At 52.4% G+C, this 24,660-nt stretch overlaps 6 protein-coding genes across 6 annotated transcripts; 3 read left to right on the forward strand and 3 right to left on the reverse strand.

Moving 5' to 3' along the window:
- Positions 1-5,687: 5,687 nt before the first annotated feature.
- Positions 5,688-6,146, forward strand: PG998_014480 (uncharacterized protein; the record flags this gene model as incomplete). The annotated part of the gene is made up of 1 exon (XM_066881296.1): positions 5,688-6,146. The coding sequence occupies one exon, from the start codon at positions 5,688-5,690 to the stop codon at positions 6,144-6,146; it is 459 nt and encodes a 152-aa protein (XP_066723827.1).
- A 1,146-nt stretch (positions 6,147-7,292) lies between these two features.
- PG998_014481 (uncharacterized protein) lies at positions 7,293-10,447 on the reverse strand (the record flags this gene model as incomplete). The annotated part of the gene is made up of 6 exons (XM_066881297.1): positions 7,293-7,824; positions 7,884-8,102; positions 9,213-9,786; positions 9,866-9,954; positions 10,014-10,134; positions 10,227-10,447. 6 exons carry the CDS (start codon positions 10,445-10,447, stop codon positions 7,549-7,551), a joined length of 1,500 nt encoding a protein of 499 aa, XP_066723828.1. The 3' UTR covers positions 7,293-7,548.
- A 3,037-nt stretch (positions 10,448-13,484) lies between these two features.
- PG998_014482 (uncharacterized protein) lies at positions 13,485-14,593 on the forward strand (the record flags this gene model as incomplete). Its single annotated transcript, XM_066881298.1, has 3 exons — positions 13,485-13,574; positions 13,623-13,922; positions 14,291-14,593. The coding sequence occupies 3 exons, from the start codon at positions 13,485-13,487 to the stop codon at positions 14,591-14,593; spliced, it is 693 nt and encodes a 230-aa protein (XP_066723829.1).
- A 219-nt stretch (positions 14,594-14,812) lies between these two features.
- Positions 14,813-15,814, reverse strand: PG998_014483 (quinone oxidoreductase; the record flags this gene model as incomplete). The annotated part of the gene is made up of 1 exon (XM_066881299.1): positions 14,813-15,814. The coding sequence occupies one exon, from the start codon at positions 15,812-15,814 to the stop codon at positions 14,813-14,815; it is 1,002 nt and encodes a 333-aa protein (XP_066723830.1).
- A 2,179-nt stretch (positions 15,815-17,993) lies between these two features.
- Positions 17,994-18,213, reverse strand: PG998_014484 (uncharacterized protein; the record flags this gene model as incomplete). The annotated part of the gene is made up of 2 exons (XM_066881300.1): positions 17,994-18,023; positions 18,052-18,213. 2 exons carry the CDS (start codon positions 18,211-18,213, stop codon positions 17,994-17,996), a joined length of 192 nt encoding a protein of 63 aa, XP_066723831.1.
- Positions 18,214-19,848: 1,635 nt separating this feature from the next.
- PG998_014485 (uncharacterized protein) lies at positions 19,849-21,258 on the forward strand (the record flags this gene model as incomplete). The annotated part of the gene is made up of 2 exons (XM_066881301.1): positions 19,849-20,435; positions 20,490-21,258. The coding sequence occupies 2 exons, from the start codon at positions 19,849-19,851 to the stop codon at positions 21,256-21,258; spliced, it is 1,356 nt and encodes a 451-aa protein (XP_066723832.1).
- Between the last annotated feature and the right edge of the window lie 3,402 nt (positions 21,259-24,660).

Raw genomic sequence — 24,660 nt, forward strand, 5'->3', positions numbered from 1 at the left:
AAGTCTGACCTCCGCCAAGCTCATTGGATTCAGATAGACCGCTCCGGACGACTTCGAGTGTGACGGTCCTCTGACAGTGGCAGTCAATCGACTTGATTATGGGTATGACAATCAAAGGCGGTCTCGCGCACTGGCACGATTCCCAAAGCAGCTACGACCGCTTGCTTGGCGGGCATAGACCGAACACCCATTGGCCCATCGGGTGAGGCTAGCACCAGCTGACTTCGAATTAGCGCCATGCTCCGCCCATTTTGTTGGACCTTTCCTGCTGTTATAAAGGCTACTTTGCTTCCCTTGCCTGGCGACCCAATCTGTCGGGACACATTCCTCCCTTCGGGATCCCGAGCAACCGACAAGCACCCGACAATCGAGCAGTAGCAAAATGCATCGCCGAGACGAGACGCAGCGACTTGACCACCGACGGAGTTAGGGTTGTGACACGGTTCATAGCTGACCGATTATATGGAAGGGACCACTTCATCGACGACAGTTCAGTGCGACGAATGGGTGTCCTATGGTAGGCATATCTATCGCAGCGCGTCGAAGCCGGTTTCGCACAGGCCTGCACGTTCGAATGTCTCGTCGGGAGGCACGGAACCTCGCGCTGGTTGCCAGCGCTCGTAGGGCGGCTTGACGAGGATGGCTATGGCGAAATGCTGGTCCAGGGTATGCGGCGAGCCAACTCCTGCTCGGTCCGAACGAAGGCGCCTCGACGGGTCTGGGTTACCCTTCCTACCGATTATGGTGTGATTTTCAATGGTGTGTCAGCGCTTATGTCGCGCTAGCAGAGATTACGCTTATGTTGGGAAGAGATTGGGAAGGGTTTGGGAAGTTGGCTCGCGAAAACCAAGGATAGGACGTACAACAATCGGTGGGATCGCCGCTGATGTGCGGTCTTCATGGAGGGCTCGTATCTGGTCTTGCCCAGGGTGTGGGGTGCTGATGCTAGACGCGGTGCTTCGGGACTTTTCGAGACGTAGGCGCGTAGGCGCGTTGCAGATGTTCAATTGGATGCTTATTCGCTTACCTGTGCTTTCGTCCGTAATCTGACCACTGTGTCATGAGAGGTGTGGTCTTGGTCTGCATTCGCTTGAATTGGTGTTCCAAGCACGGGCTTGGCCCTATTGCTTGGTTGCCCTCTTACGCTGGATCTGCCTTCTATGCGGCACCAGTGCCCCAGTCACATACCTGAACCTTGAGCGGGGAAACTCCCTGTACTTAGATGCCGTGCACATTCAAGATGACCGACCTAGCTTGTTTGTTGGCCAAGTTCGTGCCCTACCTTTACCACCTTACCGTATCTTGTCGGGTATCCGTGCCCTCACTTGTCGAGATACGGAGTCCCGAGGTTGACTGGACTGAAAAAGGAAAAAGACCATACGCTAATGCCGGATCTGGCACACCCACAGCTGTGGTAGCCTGAGGCGTCATACCGTAGTGCTGCCGGTGAATTATTAGGCCGTATCGGTAAGCAAGCTTTGGGTAGCTAGGACATGCAGCAGCGGCATTCCGGTTATCTCTTTCGCACGACTCGTGCCGAGTATTGTTTTCTCCCGTATGGTCATGGTTTCATCGTGCCAAGGTAAGCTGGAATCCTTCCAGGCCGAGCCAGCCGGAAATAGTGGCACGCTGATGCTGGCCGCAAAATTGCGTTCCACGTAGCCGGAACCCAATCAGCGGCCGTCACGGTTATGCCTACATCCAGTGACGATCAATCATTGGGTCGATCATCGTGTTGCGGTATGACACTGTACGAGTAGAACACTAACGAAGCGACTTGGAGCTTCACCCTCAGCAGCTGCTCGACTGTTCATCATCCGGGCTGTTATTGTTGTTATTTCGTCACAATGTTGGAGGCAAGAGAATGGAAGTTGCATTAGAGTTAACTGGACTACTCGGGCCGGCTTCTGCTCTGACCGACCCATTTGGGTGCGGGGGCGACTTTGCCGGCAGGGCTATCTTATGGGTCGCGACAAGTCCCACTAGCAAGCCATGGCCGGGGTAAATGGAGCATACAGAAGCCCCATTGTACCCATCGCCACTAGTCAATCAGTGCAAGCGCTTGGATACTCTAGGAAACAAATCGCAGAGAAATCGGCCGTCAAGGTGCATTAGTTAGGAATCAGAACGAGCCAACATCGGAGCCAGTCACCCCAGTCCGTTTGGGCAGCCATTGGTCTACTTGCCGTCACTATGGCAGAACAGCCGAGCGAAATGGGTAGGACGCCATGCGACATCTTCGAAGGGCGCTAGTAGAGGGATAGCAGAGTAAAATGCGAACTCCTGCGTAGCTGGCCAAATTTCCTGCATTGCTACTTAGACATTGGGTCACTGGCCCTGGTATGTGAACAGCCGGACCATGGTGGCTGTGGCCTTGCGGCCTCCGATCAAATCCTCCGCGTAGAATGTATTCCGTTCCGTTGCGGCCGAGAAATGGCGGCCGTCGCGCCTCGAGGTTGTAGGGATTGCGGCCGGATACTGTTGGGGAATTCGAGTCACGCAGCCGGCGTTGAGCGCACCGTGCGACGGCGGGCCTATTTCGCTGGCTGATAATGTGATGGTGGAGTAGCCTAATGATGGAATACGAGAGTGAGGTGTATCAGACACTGAGCGTAAAGTACAGTAGGTAAGCGTAGTGGCAGCAAAAGATTGATGTGAAGTACACACACACACACAGTTTATTAACGCCCGGGCGGCGGAGCCGAAAGGGCAACTAACGCTGATTTACGGTACATTCTTGAATCGCTTCCTTGTCACCCAAAGCCCTTGAATGTCCCGTTTTCAGTTGGTCACTCCATTACCGTCAGCACGTTCCTGTTCGGGGTCCCGTGTTAGTAATGTCTCCTGGCAGGCCAGCTTGAAGGCCCTTCTCCAAGTGTCCAGCATCCTATCCTCGGCAGCTGAAGCGGCGCCTGCAGTCTGAGGCACGGGTCAGTTAGCAGTGGCAGAATAGGTTAGTAGATAGCCCTAGGGTGTACCCCTTTGGATTGATGGGTATGCATCCAGTCGGCCCGTGGCCATGGCAAATCGTATCGTTGCTCGAACGGCCTCCATGTTGGGAGACCAGAACCTGCCGTCCGAAGGCGACTTGCCCCCAAGTAAAAGGGCAAGTTAGGGTGTCTGTACAATGTAGCATCTCTGTTCGGTATGCTGTCTATCTGCTGCATCGGAAGAGGAAGTGTTCCACCGTCTCTCTCGCGCATCCGCAGTCGCACTGGTAGGTCGGTATCGCTTTGATCTGATATAGGTATTCGTTTAACCTCGCTTTCCCTGTGCGGAGCTGGGCAAGAACACTAGCTTCTTTCCACGAGAGTCGGTCATACAGCTGCTTCGTGTGTTTCCCTGGTAGAGCAGTATCGACTCGTTTAGAGTGTTTCCCGACGCGTTCCGGCATATTTATTTGGGCACTCCGTTTGGCCCATGCAGCATTCAGTGTTGTCGGTTTGGCTCCCGGCATCTGGGTCCCTGGTTCGGCACCCAGCCGTGTCGTGGTCTTCGCTTCCTTCTTCGCGCGATCCATCAGTTCGTCCTCTTCATGCGTCGGTAGCCAGGCGACGACAATATGGTTTCCTTTCCTTCGCAGGCTCGAAATGACATTGTAGGCTTCACCGATGTGTCGTTGCCCAGACTGTTGACGTGGCTTCCTCAGTGTGAGGGCCGCTGCTTTGTTCCTCGTCACGAGCAGAATGTTGCGGTACCGAAGTGTCGGTAACGAACGAAGGGTGTCGGCTATGGCGGCTAGCTCTCCCGTGTACGGATTCTGCTTTGTTCTTTCGCCGAGTGTAATCGCGCGGGCCAAGTGCAGGCAGTCCCCCCGACTCGATTTCCGTATTTCGATGGCTGCTCCAAAACCGACCAGACCGTTCCTGGCCGAGCTGCTCACGGCAATCCGCACTGCCCAGTCGGTCCGCCTGATGTTAGATTCCGCTTCTGACTTATCCACAATCGTTCTTATCCGGCTCTCCCAAGGGGCTAGTGCGAACGGTTCGATGGTTTCCAGCTGTTCCATGGGTATGTCTTTCAACAGGTCTGCTACTTGGTAGAACGGCGACCGATGATATCTCCGGAACTTTCGTATCCGCGCTGTGCTGCTGCGAAGGGGGTTGGTCGTCGGGGCGTGTGGATGTCCGTCCACATTCTGATTGCTCTCCGCCAATACCGGTCTTGAACAGTAGCAATGTGGGCCTCTGCTTCCGCTACGCTTGTCGCCACTGTCATGAACGTTCCGACGATAGCCTGCGCCCCTATTTTCTGGATTCGGTTCACAGGCGCCGCCGCTTTGTACCTGCACTCGTGCATCCACACGTTCGACGCGTAGTCCACCACCGGCGCTACCGTGGCCGTGAAGAGCTGTCGTGCCGTGGCTGGGGACAGTCCTTTCAATCGTCGCAATTCCAGGACGGCCTCCAGCCCTTTGGCCGCGGCTTCGGCGATGTGTTCCTTGTACTTGAGCTTCGTGTCAATAATGACCCCGAGGATCTTGATGTGCTCCCTGGGCCGAGTACCCCTCTCTTCTTACAAGTACAGAGCCAATTCTGGCTTTGCTTATCATTCTCTTGTGTATTCATAAATCGATTGCAACATTCTTGAATTATCTTATGCCCGACAATTATGCTAGAAAGAAGTAGAGCCAGAAGCTTCTGAGAGTCGGATATGCTGTCTTTGGCACTGTAATCGTTCCTGTAAGGTCTGCCAACAAATGCTTTGAGACAGGTTTGGTCAGTGTCGTTCTCGGCACACATCCATCCTCATTACAATATGAGCGAGTTTCCATCTCGAGATCACTCGCATCTTGTATCCGTTCGGTTTTGTGTGTTTTCCTTCTCAACTGTGATCACCAAGCCCAAGACGCAGCATCCCGATAACACGATCGACCATTCCATACTCGGTTCCTACTACTGAGGTGCACGCAGCAGTTGCCTTTTGTCAAATCCGATGTTCTCACGCCTCTTCAAGATGACTCAGAGCAGTTGATCCATGCTCACCCCCGCCTTTATTGACGGGTCCTGTCTTTCAGAATCGCCCTCGAATCCTTACGGAAAGCCCCCTTTGAAATCTCCCACAACGCCTCAGGAATGCCATGGCAAGCTGTTTGTCTTCAATATGCTACCGACCATGTCTTTCTTCATATGCGTGCCATTCAAAGAGTCTTCGCCGTCAGTGGATCGGGTGAATCTGATGGTGCTGGATGCGTAACCATTCGGATGCGTTCTGCGTCTTGTCGGTCGCTATTGGCCCCATGCAATCCAATGACCTCTTGGCCATTGATGCTGCAGTGGTGGAAAACCCGACATGGTTGAAACTTTGACAGATGCTTCTACTTGATGCGATTATGGGTTCTGATGACATCGGGTCTGACGGGTTAACGTGGTTTACCACTCAGCCGCGCGTATCACTTAACCGCGCACGTCCATTTTCTTTTCCTTTTCAATTGAACTTCGACGCGTAACCACATTACCACCATAATGCGAAATCAATGTCGAGAAGATCGGATCGTTTTAGCTATTCAAGCGACACGCAATGGATCTAAAAAAATATGCTAAAGGGCAGCTGCAAAACTTTACGACGTCCCTGAATCGACTTTACGCGACCGAATCCACGGCTCTCAACCTCGACGCGAAACCCGACACCCACGCCATAAATTGAATCCAATTGAAGAAGAGGTGCTTCGAAATTATATAATCGACATGGGCACCCGAGGAATGCCCCCCAATGTCGCTGGTGTAGAAGATATGGCCGATCTTCTATCAGAGTCGCGCGGGGGCGAGCGCGTCGGCAAGCACTGGGTCAGGCGCTTTATCGACCGTAACCCGGACCTCCAAACTAAAATGAATCGGAAATACGATTACCAGAGGGCTCTTTGTGAAGATCCAGGTGTTATTTCTGGCTGGTTTGGACTGGTCGCGAATATTAAGGCCAAATACGGCATCCTCGATGAAGATATGTACAATTTCGACGAGACCGGCTTCATAATGGGCATAATCGGGTCAACACTCGTCGTAACACGCGCCGATCGGCGTGGGAAGGCGAATTCGGTCCAGCCTGGCAATCGGGAATGGTCAGCGGCAATCGAATGCATCAATTCGCAAGGCTGGTGCATCCCGCCGTTCTTGATCGTTCGGGGAAAATATCACATCTCGAGCTGAGCGCACGAATGCGACTTACCGCGCGATTGGGTGATCAAACCGACTCCCAACGGCTGGACCGATAATGAGACGGGCCTGGACTGGGTCAAGCACTTCAACAAGCATACCAAAGGGCATAGGAAGGGTCGATACCGCCTCTTGATTCTCGACGGCCACGAGAGCCATATTTCGGCCGAATTCGAGGCCTACTGCAAGAACAACGACATTATCACCATTATATGCCTCCCCATTCATCTCAACTACTCCAGCCACTAGATGTGGCACTTTATTCGCCATTAAAATGCGCGTATTCGAAGGAAATCGAGCTGTTTATTAAAGCCTCGATTAACCATATTACGAAGCTGGAGTTCTTTATCGCCTTCAAGGCCGCGCATTTTGCTGTTTTCACGGAAAACAAAATGAAGTCTGGATTCAGCGCATCTGGCTTAGTACCTCACTATCCGGACGAGGTAATTAGCAAGCTAGATGTGCGTCTCCGTACGCCCACACCTAGCCCGTCACGTCCGGGAACGGCCGGCACTTACAACCCCCAGACACCATCCAACCCCCAGCAGACGGTCCGCCACTCTACTTTTATTAAAAGTAGAGTCTCTACCCATCAAGGAAGCTCTCCAACACCTATTTTAGATGCTGTAGACCAGATGGCGAAGGGTATGCCGGCAGTTGTACACGAAGTAACCCTTTTACGCAACGAAGTCAAGATTCTTCGAGAGGCTAATCTAGCCCTTTCTAAGCGCCGGAGAGCTAAAAGGTCGCGTATACAGCTTGGAGGAGCCCTTGTTATTGATGAATCTCAAAAGCTATACAATGAGAAGGCAAAGGGCAAGCGTCCAGCGACTGATAAAGGTGACAATGGGGGTCCGTCAAAACGGCAGGCGATAGGTGGGCAGCGCTGTAGCAATTGTAGTATGACGGGTCATATTGCAAGGACTTGTGGAATTTATATTGAATTAGGTAGTGAGCTAGATAGCGATTGATTTAGTTGAATTTAAGGCGTTCTGGTTGAGATATTTTATTATAAAGGGATGAGAAGTGGTAGAAGTGCGCGGTTAAGTGATACGCGCGGCTGAGTGGTGAACCACGTTAGCTTCTTTGACGAGGCAGCTCCGCTTTCCCCTAGCCAAAGAAGATAGGATACCTGCAAATAGCTGCCTCTGACTCTTCTGCCTTGCGGAACTGTTGAGAATGACAATGCCGCCGTCATCGCTAGGGATGTCGTATACGGCCACATATTGGGCGCCTGCCGTGCCAGTAGGCGCTACTGCATTATACTCGGGGTCGGTTTCGCACTCAGCACGACAGAGCGATCCACACCGACGCTGGCGCCCGGCTCTCCCTCGAAATGGAAGGGTGACCCGATGATTCGGTGCTGTCTAGAAGACATCTTATTTGCAATGTATTGTTATTCTTCTAGGGCCTTTCTAATGCTTAGTACCTTTTCTTCGTATCTCGCATTCACGAGCTCTAGCTGTACCGATATTGAGATTGCTTCATCCAGCTTCACTCGTTGGTTTTCATAGTCCTTTCTCATATTCACCAGTTCATTGTCAACCTTCTCACGAGCATGTCGCTCGACTTGGAGTGACTCATTGCAACCCCGCAACTCTGACTCTAGCCGATCGATCTTTCCTGCCAAGCTGTTGGTTCGTGATGTGAAAGTACCATCACCCGAGGTCTTCTGTGACGTATCAGCTGATTATATTCTGCTCCAAACGTAGGGATTTCCACTTCTCTTACTCCAATGCTGTGGACTTCCTCACCATTGTAATGTGGTGAAACCACAGCTTCAAACGTGCGCCCGACACCTTCACATATTCTTGTGTATGCTCCCACTGAATGATCGCTTAGATGTTTCGCAAAGAGAGGCTCGGCCTCCGGCAGTCGCTGCCAACCGTATGCATCCTTTTCGGAGGTGATCAAGCGAATCTCGGATGCATCAATTTTCACACCAATATGCTGTTCTAGGACAAGTCAGAAGTCATACCCAAGATAGATCTCATTGGACGAACCGATATGGTCAGCAAGCACCGTCCTGCACCTAATCCGCCACCTTTTTCTTTTCAAATTACTGGCTTTCACAACACTCATGGCCCAAGTTGCAATCATACACCCTCAATTATTAACATGTTTACTGCGGTAGGCCCTTAAATCCTAGAAGGTCTTCGGCATGGATAGTTTACATATTGGACTCAGCGCTTGGTCAGCTCGTTCTAAACTCCAGTAGAACTAGAAAACGCTCTAACCCCTGGCCAAAAACTTAGCATCGTAACAGCTTCGTTTGCAGAGCGATACTACAGGTATGGAAGCGACGAGAGCTGTTCATTACTAGTCTTTCCACCCATTCTGGATCCTGGCTAACAGTTTTGACACTGTACTGCGCCACTATGAAAGCCAGTAAGCAGCAGCAAACCCAGAGCGGATGGGCATACCGGCGCCAGCTTCGACGTGCCATTGTTGATCGTGATCCACTTGTGGCTGGTACTCATTTGCCAGTAGTCTGGAATTCTCAACGCTCCGCTTGTACCGTTTCCAGCGTACTGGTCGATTTACAACGGAACCAGAATTACCCAGGGGCGTCCCCTCTTTCAACTGCATCCATCGAGAGCTCGAGGCGTCTCGTAGGCATTTTTCTGGTCTTGGCTGCCATAGTTGCGCGTAGACCAGTTCGTCCCTAGGGAAGCTGCAGGTCATTCGATATGGGCATTGGAGAAAGAAAGGCAGCCATGTCGAGCGAATGTCGCTAAGGGAGCTGCTGATCTGGTTCCACAGCCCATAGTGGCAAGATGGATCTCGGGCCCAGCTTCTCTTCGGCGTGTCTTGATGAGGATAAGTTCTTGCGCAACAAGAAGATTGAGCAGTTGGCCCTAATGGCGTGGGGTCGCGAACCAGCTTTACGCTGCTTTCTAGGGAACCTGGCCCGCACGCTAGTGCGCCATTGCTACTCTTCTGACTCTGCACTCCCACAACTCAGCATTTGTAAGATCGCCTTGCCTACACAACATGGGGTCCAGCATGGTACGCTAGCGAGATCTCGTCCTCGGGGGAGTTAGACAACGACTTCATGACCGGCTGCTTGCGCGTTGCTGCGTTGGGCGCGTCCTCTATTGTGACGTTGTAATTCATGGTCTTCTGGGTGCCGCCGACGAAGCTGCTGTCGTCCGAACCGGCGCTCGAGTTGGGCCGTGACGGCCCCTTGTTGTCGATGGTGCGCGTGTAGGTCGTGAGCTCGCGATCCTGGTTATGCCCCCTCCGGAAATTGTCGGTGCCGTACCCGTAAGGGTGACTGCTGCCGCCGCCGGAGTCGGGCATGTCGTCTCCGTGCCCGCTCTGCGCCAGCTTGCGGATAAGGTTCGCCATGGCCATCTCGATGTTGAGCTTGACAATGTAGACGACGGGGTGAAATTGGATAAAGACGGTCTGGTTCGGAAGGAACATGAGGCCGATGAGCAGGATGTCCATGCCGACCGATAAGACCATAAGCTTCGCGTTGAAGGCTGCCAGCGGGGCGTATTTCTTCAACCCATAGTACTTCACGAGACGCTGCTTGACAATACGAAGGAAGTACCAGTTCAGGCCGACGTCGATAAAGCAAATCAAAAACTTGGATATCTTATCCCAGTACTTGTTAGCCTCAACGAATCTGTAGGAGGTCGCGTCAGTATATAATTATATTATAAATACAAACTTGGTGAAATCCATGTGGAGTAAATGTAACTCACGCTTTAGTTAGCGGGTGCTCCAAATGCGCAGGAATGAAGATGATGAAAACAGCTATGTTGATGGACGAGATGATGCCCACGGTACCCCACTGCACGAGCCAAGTAAGTCAAACAGTACACATGATGACATCGGATGTGCTGCACGTACTCTGATGTAACTGACCGTCTTGGGTGTTTCCGAGATTACGGCAATCCGATTGACAATGATTTGCATCAGAAGCTGTATCTCAAACACCCAGCAAACCAGAATTACGAAGAAGATGGGCACCCTAGAGTTCGAGTAAGGCCCGGTCAGTGATGTTGTTCGCCTGAATGCGTTCCCATGCGCGTCTGTGGCGCTGCGGCGGCGAGGGAAACTCACCCCGCGTGGATGTTGTCGTTGAGGAAGAGATAAGCGAGGACGCCAAGAACCAGATTGGCGACAATCTCGCCCCAGAGCATCCAGATGTAGGTGCTCCGGAGAGGGTTTTTGTTCCTCCTCGTCTGCTTCCATACCTCCCAGACCGTCAGAATGCCGAAACCCAGCGAAAAACCCGCCGCCAGTGAGGCTACCTGGTAGTCGGTCTTGGAAGTGACCGACATGATTCTCCGTCGGCTCGTGGTAGTCGTTGGGTTCCCTTTGGTACGCCGATGAAGTTTGAACGAAGGAAAAAGATGGAGCCTCGAAGGTGATTCGTTAACTTTTGAAGATGCGATCCCAGATGTTGATTCTCACTAATAACGCATGGCTCGAAATAACTTGGGGGCACGGCGATGCTTGCTTGCGGTATATTTGTATGTTTCGTTCGTTGATGATAATGACGAGCGTTTGTTCGAGGCAAAGAATCACCTTGACCGACGCTTGATTGAATCTTTGTTCTGCAGTGTGATTGACAGGCTCTAGACTAAATTGCAGGAGCAGCTTGAGATCAATGCCGTGCCGCTCTGACCGAGTAGCATCTAGCATGTGCATTAGTGAAACTACTAACTCCTTAGTGGTCACGCTTGACCAAGAACGGTATTTCTACGCCAGAGAAACATGGCCAATGCGGAATTGACGAAGCGGATGTGTGCTAGGGGAAGCAGTCCGGACCCGCTTTAAGCAAATCAGTCTGAGACGCAGATCTGAGGAGATGGATCAATCCAATGAACTAGAAATTGCAACTATAGTATTTTGTTATTCCAGTGTTTTTCTTCGGCGTCATTCAGGTTTAACTTGAACTTGTTTATATTGAAAGCCAAAGATAAGCCTCGGCGAGCACACACTTCCGCCGGCCGGCTTGACGTTCTCGTTGCCGTCGTCGAAGACCCACATTATACCGAGGTTCAAGTAGCAGTCCTGGTTGCGCGTGCTGGCCGTCGTGGCCACGTCGAAACCCGCCATGGCGGCGAGCTGGATGTCGCAGCTGCCCCAGATAAGAAGTAACTTCTTATCGTACTAGTCCTTGTTTTGGGCTGCAGATGGGGTGCCGGTCAGGAGCAGCGCCATGGCGTTCTTCGGTAACATGGCGGTGGCGGCGGTACTGATTCCCAGCGGCAAGGCCGCCGTCTGGGTAGCGGACACGGACTCCGGGATCTTTGTGAGGAGGCCGGTGTCGAGCGTAGAGCTCGAAAGCGCCGCTATGACAATTATTTGTGGAGGCTGTCCGAGCAACGATACGATTTGCCATGGCCACGGGCCGACTGGATGCATACCCATCAATCCAAAGGGGTACACCCTAGGGCTATCTACTAACCTATTCTGCCACTGCTAACTGACCCGTGCCTCAGACTGCAGGCGCCGCTTCAGCTGCCGAGGATAGGATGCTGGACACTTGGAGAAGGGCCTTCAAGCTGGCCTGCCAGGAGACATTACTAACACGGGACCCCGAACAGGAACGTGCTGACGGTAATGGAGTGACCAACTGAAAACGGGACATTCAAGGGCTTTGGGTGACAAGGAAGCGACTCATGAATGTACAGTAGCTTAGCGTCAGTTGCCGTTTCGGCTTCGCCGCCCGGGCGTTAATAAATTGTGTGTGTGTGTACCTTGCAACGGCGTATAACTAGATTTCGTCCACCCTCTCTCGTCTCGTTAGAGAAAAAGCAGTGCTACTAGCGATGTGGCAGCCGTACCTGTGTATCTTCAAGAAATGCGTCTAGTTGCTTTTGGTAGTCTCCCAAAGCAACATTCGTGTTAATTTGTTGTACCTTCTGCAGGCTCTCGGAAGGAAATGAGCATCTCCTTTGGGCTTCGGCAGATGCCATCGGGGGGGTTTGAGCGAGGGGTATCACTGAAGAGTATCACACAAAGATGGCGTGATACACACACAATTTATTTACGCCCGGGCGGCGGAGCCGAGACAATGAGCGTAAAGTAGGTAAGCGTAGTGGCAGCACGAGGAGATGGGAAGCGAAGGAGAGTGAGAGAGAGCGAGGGGAAGTGGAAGGAGAGTGAGAGAGAGAGCAAGGGGAAGTGGAAGGAGAGAGACGAGAGAGGGCGAAGGAATGGGCGAGAGGGGGCGAGCGGATCGAGAAAGGGGGCGAGAGGGAAGCAAGGGAGAAAAAGAGGAAAGAGAGGGAGGGACAAACATGGCCCAGGAGGCGAAGAGGGGGGCATAGATGCAGGAATAGATCCTGGAGCCGTGACACTGGCAGAAGGGTCCAGAAATTATGTGCTCAAGTTGCATAGTGAAGGGAGATAAGGGCCACTTCAAAGCTTCCCATGAACTGGAATCGAGCCATCGCCAGCCTAAGCAGCTTCCAAGAAGACGCTGCCAGATGCTGTGCGGACTGTAGGTGGCTGCCGCTAAAACAACCCGTATCTACCAGATGGGACACCAATAGGGGACGTTGAATCTGTGTCAGAAACGAGAGGATTAGGTCCTTTTTTTTAATCAAGTTTATTGTCCGTATGCAGCTATCTAGCTATGACAGACATTATGACAAAACTAGCCCTGATGAGGGCTTACTCCTCTAAATCCAGGAGAGTCCAAATCCAGAAGTTCCATCGCTCAACTTGCTGTCCATGCACAGCCTGTTCGTTGTAGTTAACAAAAGGGAAGCTTTGTTTCCCGTAGAAACGAAAGCAGAGCTCCCCTTCCACGCATGTTAGTGAAAAGAACGCTATTCGTGAGAGGGGCTTCTGAAGCCCCTTCTTCGCTAGCTTGTCGGCTATCTCGTTGCCCCAGATCCCACAGTGCGCCGGACACCAGTGGAGCTGGACAGGGTACTGGAGAGATTCTGCAATGCTGTTCACTTGCCTCGCTAGATGGCTAGTTCCTTGCGTTTGACGGAGCGCAGCCTGGCTGTCGGTAAAGATGTAGCAGGGAGCGTTCCACGATCGGGCAATTCGCAGGGCTTTGTGTATGTATGTGAGCTCTGCGTCGGCAATCAGGAGGCCTGGGCCCAGATTCCAGGAGTAGCATTTGGCTGCTCTCGTGTGCGGAGTGAAGGAACAGAGGCCCGCTGCGGACCTCGTTGTGTTTCCTCGGGCGTCGAAAGAGCCATCCGTGTAGATGATGGCTGTGTGCTGCGGGATCGTTCGGAGAAGTTCACGATGTCTCTTCGCTGACCCGCCACATTGATTCGCGCTACAATTCAGAAACCGGGTATGGCAGGAGGCCTTAACCGGCAATTTGACCTCCCACCCTATCTCACAATGAGCCAGATGCATACTCACTTACTCATAGCACTTGAGAAACAGAACGAGACCATGGAAGCCATTAACGACACCTTGAAATTCGGACAGGTAAAGGGCGTACTTCGCGCGTACGAAATCTACGGCCGCGGGTGGTAGGTTCCCGGCAAGAAGGGCCCCCACGATTACAAGGCTTGGGTTCGCAGACAATACACGGCTACAGTGGAGGAGAGCGTGGAGATCCTGGACTGCCTGCTCCGACGATGGAAGGCCGGTGTGCAAAGAAGCCCACCTGCTTATATCACGGAAGCAAATGCTAGCATGCTACGAGGTGGTGCCACGTGTGTCTGTCATCTTCACGAACTGGACAAGAACTTAGCACAGACGTTGATGAGATCGTTCTTTAGAGAAGTCTATGGAAGACGCTTTGGTGCAGCTACCCTGTGTGGGCAGCCCATGGTAATCTTCTCATTGCTTATGGGTGTGCGGTTTCCTCCCTCTTTGTACTCCACCCTGCGTTGTCTCTTGTTCTTTGGAGAATAGATGGCGGCACGGCTGTCTTTTGGCTTCAGGCACCGAGTCAAATTTCGCAGCTGCCATTACATCTCTCGACAGGCCGAGCGCTGCGAACCCAGTCCATAGTTGCCCGCACCTGTTGGCCTACTGGAGTGCAGAGTCATAAAAGTAGCAATGGCGCATTAGCGTGACTAGCGGGCCAGGTCCCCCATGAAATAGATATAATTCTAGGCAACTTCATCTGTCCTAAAGGTTCCGAAAACCTGGTCGACGTATTCTACGGCGACGTGGATTCGAGTCTGGCCGAAAAGGTGAGAGCCCAGCTTCATCCGCAGAGCGTCAAGTCGTCCAACGACGGAGTCGTCTTTGAGCTGCGGGCCTCGGGCTTCGAGATGGGCTACATCTTCGCCGAGGAGGACCAGGCCAACCCGCTTGCCGCCCAGAAGCGGTTCCAATCCGCCTTCCCCGCCTGTTCCTTCACCGACAGCCTGAAGTTCAGCCACTCGCCTTTTCTGAGCATGCCAGCCAAGGTCGCTACTCTTTTCGCCCAGGCTGCGCAGTCTGCTCAGAAGTCTGCTCAGCCTCTCCTTGCATCGGCGAGCGCTCAACAGTAGGCCTACTTGCCGAAGGGCCGTAACCACTTGACGATAAAGCGCTTCTTTTCGTATTACACTGCCCGTACTTCTATAATCAAGGAGAAAATTCATTAAACAATATTTCCTCCAGTTACAGGCTGTTATCTTATAAGAGATTCGATATCATGCGAGCATCTGCTGTGCCCATACCCCCGCCAAGCTTGTTGAACCCGTGGTCTAACCTTTCATAGCTACAACTTATTGGAAAACTGGGTGGTCCCCAGGCTCGTCGACTCCAAGCGCCGTCTTCCCGATACCCTTGCCGGCCTCGGTTTGCTTGTGTGCCTCGCGAATGTTTTCGAGGGTGAGCCGCTTGCGCTGGGTAAGGTGGCACTTGATGGTGCCGTCGTCGAGCAGCGACGCCAGCTTTTCGTACCACTCGCGGTGCTTCTCCTCCTGGTCGTTGACGTAGCCATGGTACGCGCCCGTGGCGAGCCAGCACCACGAGAAGGTCAGTGACTTGCTCATGCACTGCGTGCCGTACATGTCGAAGCGCGCCTGCACGATGCTGCACATGCGGCCGAAGGGTGCCAGCAGGTCCGCGATGGGCCTGAGGTACTGCTCCGTGCGCGACGTGATGAAGGCGTATTTGAGGGGCATGTCGCCGGGCAGGTCCAGCGCGCGGATCTGCCGCACGATGTCGTCGCGATGGTTGACGACATGGGTGGCACCGCCGACGTCGCGCGAGAAGGACTCGGTCTCGGGCCGCGACGCCGTCGTGATGACGACGGGCAGCTTCAGGACGCGCCGTGCGATCTGCGACGCGATGGCGCCCATGCCGCCGCCGCCGTTGATGATGATAATGGCGGCCTTCTCTTCGGGCTGGATGCCCAGCCGGTCCACGAGCCCCTCGTAGGCGGTGGCGTAGGTGAGTGGCATGGCGGCGGCCTGGACGAAGTCGAGCGAGCGCGGCTTGTGGCCCATGTGGCGCTCGTCGACCAGCTGCTCTTCGGCGTAGCTGCCCTGCAAGACGGGGTTGCCGAGGTAGTACACCTCGTCGCCGACCTTGAAGTGCCGCACGTCGGGCCCGACCTCACGCACCACGCCCGCGCCGTCATAGCCCATGACGTGGAAGTTGGGCTCTTCGCCCTTGGTGAGGCCCCGCACACGCTCATAGTAGTCCGGTGGGTCGTCGTAGGTCCCGCCGCGCACCTTGATGTCGATCGGGTTGACCGACACGGCTTTAGTCTCGATGCGCATCTGACGTCCCGTTGGTGTCGAAGGCCTCGGAATCTCCCGGGACTGTAGGTTGTCGGGAGGGCCGTATTGTGAGACCCCCGATGGCGTGCATCGTGTTGGTTGTTGAAGGGGGCGTGTTTCTTCCAAGTATAGCCGGGTAAATAAAATGAGTTTCTGTGGTGTTTAGAGTCAAAACATTTAAACGGACAATCAAACTGCAAGTCGGGATACAATTATTTATATTTCTGAATCCTGCTGCCGTGACGTTCTTATGAGATCATAACTGTGTATTACTATGGGTTAGTCCACTATTCCAATTGCCGAGATAGGTCCAGTCCACGCAAGTGGGTGACAAAAACAAGCCCACCGCCAAAGTATGCCGTTATGCCGCGAAACCTGCAGTACAATTGCCCAGGAGACTCGGCCCTTCGGACTTGCATGCTGTACTACATCACCATCCACCCAACTTCCCGACTGTAGGGGGAGAAGCGAAAGGAAACTCCGCTATGGATGCGTGCCACGACATTGGGATGCATGTTAAAAGATCCCAGGCGTTAGCGTAACATCTGGCTGGCCTGCTCCGTCCATTCCAGTTAGCCCAACCTGACGATGCTTCCAGGGTGGGATGGGGGATGCGCCCAAACCAATCACCACCCTTGGCCTCCATGCGCCAAACACTGGGGTTTTCTCTGAATAGATTCCATCATCGATCAAGAAGAACTGGCGATGTGTGGTCGCGTTACTCAAGTCTGTAGCTTTGTCTTGTTTAGCATAGCGTGGACCGATCTCCAGAGGCTTTTTCCGGCCCAAGAGAGCCATCTGGCGGAACAGGTTCGCATCCAGGCTGAGCTAGGTCTTCCACTAACTCATCAACAACTGAAGGATTTCGCTGAGCGCATCATTCAGATCAATGGAGACTCCCAGCCTCTTGGGAAGAGCTGGGTATAGTCTATTATTAAGATAAATCCATCAATCAAGGCACAGAGAAGCAGAGCAATCGATTCTCAGCGCATTAATGGAGCCACAACTGATATTATCAGGCATTGGTTCAACCATCTCGCCATGCCGGAGATCAAGGTCATTAAAGCTGCCAACCGATACAATATGGACGAGACTGGTATTCTGGATGGTAGAGGTCGAATGGTCTTGTCCTTGGATCATCTGAGACCCGTCTAATCCGAAAGAAACAGCCTGGATCTCGTGCTTGGACATCCCTTCTCGCGTGTATCTCGGCAACTGGCAACGCTCTGCCTCCACTGGTGATATACAAGGGGAAGACTGTCCAGCAGCAATGGTTCCCTCTAGACCTGACCCATACAAGGCCTGGACGTTCACAGCAACATAAAATGGGTGGATCTACATCCTAAGGTCTACATCTGCCCTACCGCAGCTTAACCATTTTACGCTCCTGTAAGGATCCACGCAGCACTAATGGACGCCCAGACAGCCCCGTTCAAAACTCTGGTGAGATGCGTATCACGCGTGCCCTGCGTTTAGGCTTTATAACCGGCGTAAAGTATACCCAGCGTAGGGCATTGCCGGCGTGCGTGCCAGCTCAAAATCGACCCCTGAAACCAATCAGCGCAATTGCCATGCTTCGTAACTGGGCGCACATACTGCATATCTGTTTGGGTTGCGTAGGCGTAACCAGGGATGCTTGGGAGAAGTTGTAGGTCGAGACAGTTTGGGCTCCGCGAAATGGTTGATTGGCATTGGCGGCCGTCGCCTCAGCGCTAGTTTAAGAGGCGCTGAGTCCAAATCGGCTTCCTTGATTCAATCCCCTAGTAACGGCCAGTGTGACCCTGGAGAGGTCGAAATGCTCAGTTCCTCTTGTTCTTTTAGCGCTGAAAATATTAGATCTGTACTGTTCCGGTTCTCGTAGAGAGCCCTCATCAGTGCGACGCTTGCCATAACGTCTTTCCTAGCAATATATTATGTAGCTGCACATGGACAAAAGTGGACACCGATTTTGGGGGGGTACTGTCAGACGCGTGATTGGTTGTGTCTAGTTGAACTGTCTGTCTGTGGTACAACGCGGTAGTTCCAGTACATATTTCTCTTAGTGGGTCCTGGTCGGATCATCGGCCTCCAAGGTACCGATACCTTCCATCTGACACATCCCACAAAAACCACACTGTTTGAATTAAGAATCGGGGCTTTGGCCAAAGGTGGATTTGGGAAGAGCAAGTAGCGTCATCAGTCACGACTTGGCGGCAGGGATGGTGTAGGTCTGCTTGTTGGACGGGCGCGGAAAAGACAGAATTGTTGTTGACTTCGGCGGCGCCAAGATCCGACTTGGACGCCGTGACTCTGCGCTGCAGCAGCTGGTCCAGCAGCACCCCGTCCTCGTTCTTGGTCTTTAGGCCCTCTTCTCGGACCTTGCCGGCAATCATCTTCAGCTCCTCGAAACCCATCTCCATCAGGCGATCGCCTTCGTCCGGCACCAGGCACCACACCGTGCCGACGTCCAAGGCTTTGGTGGGTTGAGATGATCTGTCAGATGGCCGGGTGTGGCGATGAGGTGACGCCCTTCCGTATCGGCGCCTTTTCCAACTTCTTGCTCTCACCACCTGACTGAGGTGCTGACGATCCAAGAAGCAGCGGAGGAGCTTCCTAGCTCCTCAATCAGCCCTGCAACCAGCCAACTTCGCAACACTTGGCTCAACTGTTCCTGCCGGGCGTCCTGCCCTAGAAAAGAGGCGTTCACACTCCGCCGAGTCTAGCATGTATAACGAGGCCATCTCAGTCGAGCAAGAAGTTCCTCATTTGTGCGTGTGCTGCCGATTCGATGATGCACTACCTAGAACAGGCTTCTACATCGGGCGGGTGCGTCGGGCGCCACTCATGGCGCCCGATCGGCAATCGGGCAGGGCATAGAAAGTCTGCGGCGATGAGCGAGCAACTAGCTCTGAACACACACGTACGCCCTTAACATGCTTGAAAGAACGAAACTTGCGAGTGCGCTTTGCAGCGTGTCACTCGCTGACACCTCGAGATTCGTGAACCAATTCGCCATCAAATCATCGTCGCTGCAAGTCACACAATCTGCATTGTTGCGTTGCCAACCTCACGCGTTAGGTACCATAAAGCTGCAAGAGCCTCGCAAAATTGGAGACAAGCCACTACGGGAGTTGAATTGACTTCTGCCGCACCATACGCGCCCTGCTCCAATCTTCCACTCAATGCGACACGCCAAAACAGCGTGAGCGTCTGGATAGCTTAGGGCGGCAGAATCTCTGACCGAAATGAACTGCGTGGGGTAATCCAGGGGCGATTTGGGGTTCATGCCCATCATCAGGCAACCCCGGACGCCTAGAGTTTTTGGCGATGCGAGCGTTCTTATCACGCGTCGGTCCGCATCGACCATTGGCTGTCTTCTCCACCGGTCAATTGGTCTATCGTCGCATCGCAGTCTTTGAACCACGTCTCGTCAAGCTGCAGCTGCGCATCGACGTGGACGCCTCTCGACCGACCCTCATGCTGCCGTTTCACCCAATCATATGGTATTATGTGCAAGGCCGACCTACCCGCCATCCATTATAATCGGAACTCGAGCACTTCCGCTTGTCGGCCTGCTCTTTTTCGGCCTCCGGTATGCAATTACTCCAATCAGGATCGTAGCCGAATGGTCGACCGGTCAACGACTTGCATCCGAGATGGCGTGCCGATTGCGATAGTGAATGGTTCATTCAAGGGTGCAGCATACGGACTGCACATCGCTACGCGGTGGCAGGATGATTGCACAAGGCACTCCCAAGGCGCTCCCAAGGCGCTCCCAAGGCGCTCCCAAGGCACTCTTCAGTCTGAAGCTCCAGCTTCGATAGGAGCTACGGAGTTCTCAAGTTGCAGCTCCGTTGGCAGCGCATGGGATTGAGTAGCTGGCCTTCGTCTATAAAGTCTCGAAGCTGTCGAGTCTTTGCCATCCGTCGGAAGTAGCCAGGCTCCTCGCACGTTCTTCGGATTCCATCCCGTTTTAACCTGACTTTCCAATCTACTCTTCACTTTTCCTGACACAATCGTGTTCTCTGGCACTCCCTCAGGTCACTATCGGCACCATGTCGGCAACACTGCAAGTGAAACCGATTGAGGCAGAAAGGTCACATCAAGCTGTGTGTGCCGTAGTCAGAGATATCTCGTCTCTTGCTGCCAATGATGAATTCAAATACCTAGATGGTTTGATACAGGACAACTCCAAACTTGATGCTGATGTTAGGGAACTTTCCATTGCGAGGAAGCAAGACCGGAAGAGCATAGGAGAGCTTGAAGCCAGCCTCGCCGAAGAGAAGAGTCTCACCACAGCCTCCAATGTGAAACTGGAGAAGGCGGAGAAAAGAATAGGAGAGCTCCAAAGAACCGAAGAAGAAGCCAATAAGAAGATTTCGGCCCAACGACAGGAACTCGACGCAAACGGAGTGGGAGATGACGAGACTTCAGAAGGCACTCAAAAAAGCGAGGCCGATGTTCAGGGAGCCAATTCAAAGGCCAAGCTAGAAGCCACGCGAGCTCTTGCAGCTGAAGGTCGCGTCGCTGAGGCGACCAAACAGCTCACGGAAGCCGAAGAGAACCTCCAGAACCTGACAATCAAGTTCAACCTACTTGAATCATTCAAGCCGGAGCCCAAAGAGGCCAACCCGATACCCATGTAAGCGTGAGAGCCTCTGATCCCTCTTAATTGATGCTAATTCCGATTGAACAGCTCTAAATGGCTCGAAGGCATCCGGAATTCTGCCTACAATCTCATAACTTCGTATTGTGGCGGCAATGTGGATGAAGATGTTCTTTCCAATACTGACCTATGGGACACGATTCGTTCATACACCACCGTCAACCATCGTCGCATCCTCTCCCCTGTGGCCAACTCTCCCGTCGCGAAGCACGTGCGCATTGGCGCCCTTCTGTCTATCATGTCGAGCATCCTGGTGGAACAGGTTTTCCAACCCAACTACCTCCTCAAGCAAAACAACGAGATTTGCGCTCTACTGGACGATATCATCGACGAAGACGCCCCACGGGAGCAGCACCTGCGGGCGGAACTTGTCGCCCTTCTTCCGGACCGGCAGAAGGAGAATGGCAAAGCGCGGGTGGGGAGTGCTGTGAAGCGCATTGCCTCCTACTGTATCCCTCTAGTTCCAAAAGACAACAATTCGAATTTCATGGTAGCCCTCGAGGGCCTCTGCAAACAGGCATACAAAGGCTGGGCAGAGCTACAGCGCTATCGTCAGCGCGTCGAGCCGGTCTTCCAGGACGACTACGACGTCAAATGGTTACTGCTTCCTTTGCCTACCCACACCAACGACGGCAGGCCCCAAACTGGGCAGTCTGGCACTAGAACAGGTTCGCAGAATGGTGGAACTGGGGAGCCCACGCGTAACCTATCTCTCGATACGGCAAAGGAGGCTGGAGCCTGCCGAGATCAAGGTCGTTGTCTGGCCAGGGTTTATGCTGACCGACCTGGAAGATTTTGAATCTCTCAGTGGGGGTTAGTTCCTCAGTGATGCTCACGTTGAGGCCGCACTCAAGGAGGAGAACACCGCTCCGGGTGTTGGTCGACATCGAATCACACGGGGGAGTCAATAGGAGGAAAGGCTCAACGTCGGAAGCTGCTAAGGGCTGTGGAGATGGAAACGTAATTACCGGTAACAAGAGGGCGGCAGCGTTTTTATCCGAAGGATCGGGAGAAGGTTCAAACGGCTCGTGAGACTTTGAAAGCTGACTACTTTGGTGTGAAATAGAGCATAGTATTGATGGAAGGATTTCTTACAAGTCTCTCTAATTTGCAAGGTTGAAACCGTAAGGTTTTAATTAAAGATCCCTGAGGATTACGAGTTTGAATTACAATCAGTTGATCCGATCACGATATCTATTACTGTACTATGTGTCAGCGTTTCACCTATCGTTGTGTTAGATGTGTCTGAGGGTTGGCCGGATATGGTATTTTGTCCTCCACCTGACTCGGCGCCATTCTCCAGCAATACGTTGTAGGTGTGCCAGGCCGGAGGCTGCGTGTGCGCTGCACTCAATGCCGTCGCTGACACTTCCGTAGTGTGCCATTGTCTGACAAGACAGACTGCATGATCTTCTAAATCCGGAAGGGTGCCGTCCCTGGTCTCTGCTTGGACTATAAGTTCGAGGGTTTGTGACAACATGAAACTAGGCGGCATCATTGATCCTATCTATTTAAAACGGCTTCATGAATATTATAGCTTCAGGTTGACGTATAATGGACTGTTCGATGGCAGTCTGGATCTAGTATCCGCAAAAAGGATGTTGACTTCTGGATCTGGATGAACTTCATAAGCGAGAAGCGATGTTAACTCTTGCTTCCTGCTCAGCGAACCCGGAGCCTAAATGCGACGGGGACTTCATAATAAACCGCATATGATGTACGGGGGGACCCACCACAGTCAGTTCTTTTAAAGTAGACTGGTTTAGGTGCAAGGATCGTTATTGTCGATTTGACGCGATAACTTGGGAACAATCAGCCAATTTGAACTGGATTCTATCGAGCCGACCAGGCAAGATTGCATTTATACAACAACCCCAGGCTTTCCACCAAAACCTAAGGATGCGCTACGTTGCCTGTATATATCCCTTGGTAATGCTTGCGAACTTCCTATCGTTCAGGCCTGAAGTTGTGTGGCTAGATCACAAGCAATCCGTAACACTCTAGAGAGTCCCTCAGCTAGCCGCTTAGTTCCATAGCACAACCAATGACTGACGCCCTGCGCTGCACACTCCTCGAGTTCACTGCTCATTGGCGATGTAGCCGCTCATCTTATTCCTTTAGAGGGGCCGTCGCTGCTATGCTGATAAGTTTGGCAGTTTCAAGCCTGTCCAAGGTCCTCTCATCCCCGGTATTTAGGATATCAGACCGATACACCCGTAACTTATGTTGAATTGTAGTGTATTGGCGCTATATCCGCTACTCGCACTCCGTTATTATCTGCTTAATCCGCTCCTTCGCAGCATCTTACATTCAGCCGTAGGGCAAATCATTAGATTGATTATTACGTCTCCCAGGTAGTTAATCTTTGAACCCGAAGTACAACCTTTTTAAGTTCAGTCTTCTTCTTTCAGTGAAGTCCTTGCAACTTAGAGGGCTGTACTGGCACACAGCGGAGCATCAAGATTGCCATGGGATACCTTTAACCCTTTGGCTTGCTTGTGTGGAGGGGAAGGTAAAAGAAAGCATTTCCATCGAATCGGACTGCATCAGGTTTCGTAGGGTATACAGTACCTTTTTCGCGTCCTAAAGGTTTGCTTTGTCCATTAGTCCAAATGTGACACCCATGCTAAGGTGGTAAGCAACGAGGATCAGCACGATGATGTTTTGGCGGATTTATCGGTCGCGGGCTTCGCAGGCGCTGCCGTGACGAAGATCTTAAAAGCCGAATGGTGCGGTAGGTTCCACTGTCGAAAGCACTGTTGAGCCACTACTACCTGAAGGCAGACCGAACGAGAGCCCCAGCACGGGGGCCACTTTACAGATGGCTGTGTACTGGCCAATCCTTTCATACAGCGCAAAACTCTACCATGCACAAACTAGAAGCAGCTTTTGATGAAAGCCAAATTTAGTCGTAGGGGGGAAAATGAGTTAAGGAAAAGCGGCTGCATTAGGAAGCGGACGGAAACAAGGAGAAGAATAGGGTTTTCAGTGGAAGTACCTGTAGGAAGATCTGCCTAGCCCACTTTGTAAGGGCTGGCTGGACCTCTGCGCAACAACATGCAAAACCGTTCGATCAAGTTGCTGTGACTATTAGTAAACTACTTTCCTTGTCTACATCGTTGATGTGTAAGATATAGTTGCTTACCTTCCGTTATTTGGCAATCCTCGGATTGCTTCTAGTCAATTCAGACGTAGATTCTCATTCATCGCGTACCACCAGCCACGGCAGTCCCAGCCACACTAATAGACAAGATGCAAGACCAATGGTGCACGCCAGCCGCCATTAACCAAATCAGGCCGTATTACATTACGTAGCCGCAGGTATGACGGTCGCATTACTCATTGCCTTGCTAAGTTTCATGAGCTATGTCAGCTTGCAGAAGGTGAATGGACCGTTCGGGATGCGATATTCAGTGTGTTGTCACAGCATTTCAAAAGCATGCTACGCCACGTAACTTAGTACCGCCAGATAATGCGAAGGACCCTAGCTATCGCTAGACGAACCGTACTAGCCTTCTTCTATGATGACGCCCTCCGCGCAGGATCAGAGAATCAATATCCTATCATACCTAGTTCATTCCGCAACGGATATTAATGGAACTGGAAAAGGAAAACGGGCGTAAGACGCTCTCCTTGAATCAGCTGCCTGATACTTCAAAAGGCATGCAAAAATAAGAAAAGACCGACGCTTATTACGTATCATCTCCGAACTCCTTATGCCATAACGCTAGTCAAGGAGTTTGCCTTTGCACCTGTGACTGAATCTGAGCCGCTGCCTTTCGACATCGGGAGTTTCTCCTATTTTCCATCCGAAAATGCTAGCCTCCATGGATCAATGGCCCTACAGGTTACGCAAGACAAAGTTCACTATCGCTAATGCTCGAATCGATCCATCAACGCCAGCGTGCATGCAGAGCTTGCGGTGCAAAAACCTGATTGGGAATGTGCTAGACTTGGCAAAACATGTAGAGGAACCTATCTGACACTACAAAACGGCGAAGCGACGAGCGGACGATGATGCCACTGGAATGGCTAACGAGAGTTCGGACGAGAATTGGCCATTACTTGATGAGTTCGAGTAGTTGAGGGAATCATATCTGAGTGGCGTGAATAACCGAGTCCCTAAGGCTTCGGAGGTGTTGGTCCTTCAATTCAGGTGGCTTTAGTGGCAAACTCAAAGAAACCGTTCAGCGCTGCAGAA

Source organism: Apiospora kogelbergensis, assembly GCF_038363985.1.
Source record: "Apiospora kogelbergensis strain CBS 113332 chromosome Unknown utg000011l_segment0_segment0, whole genome shotgun sequence".
Lineage (NCBI taxonomy): Eukaryota > Fungi > Ascomycota > Sordariomycetes > Amphisphaeriales > Apiosporaceae > Apiospora > Apiospora kogelbergensis.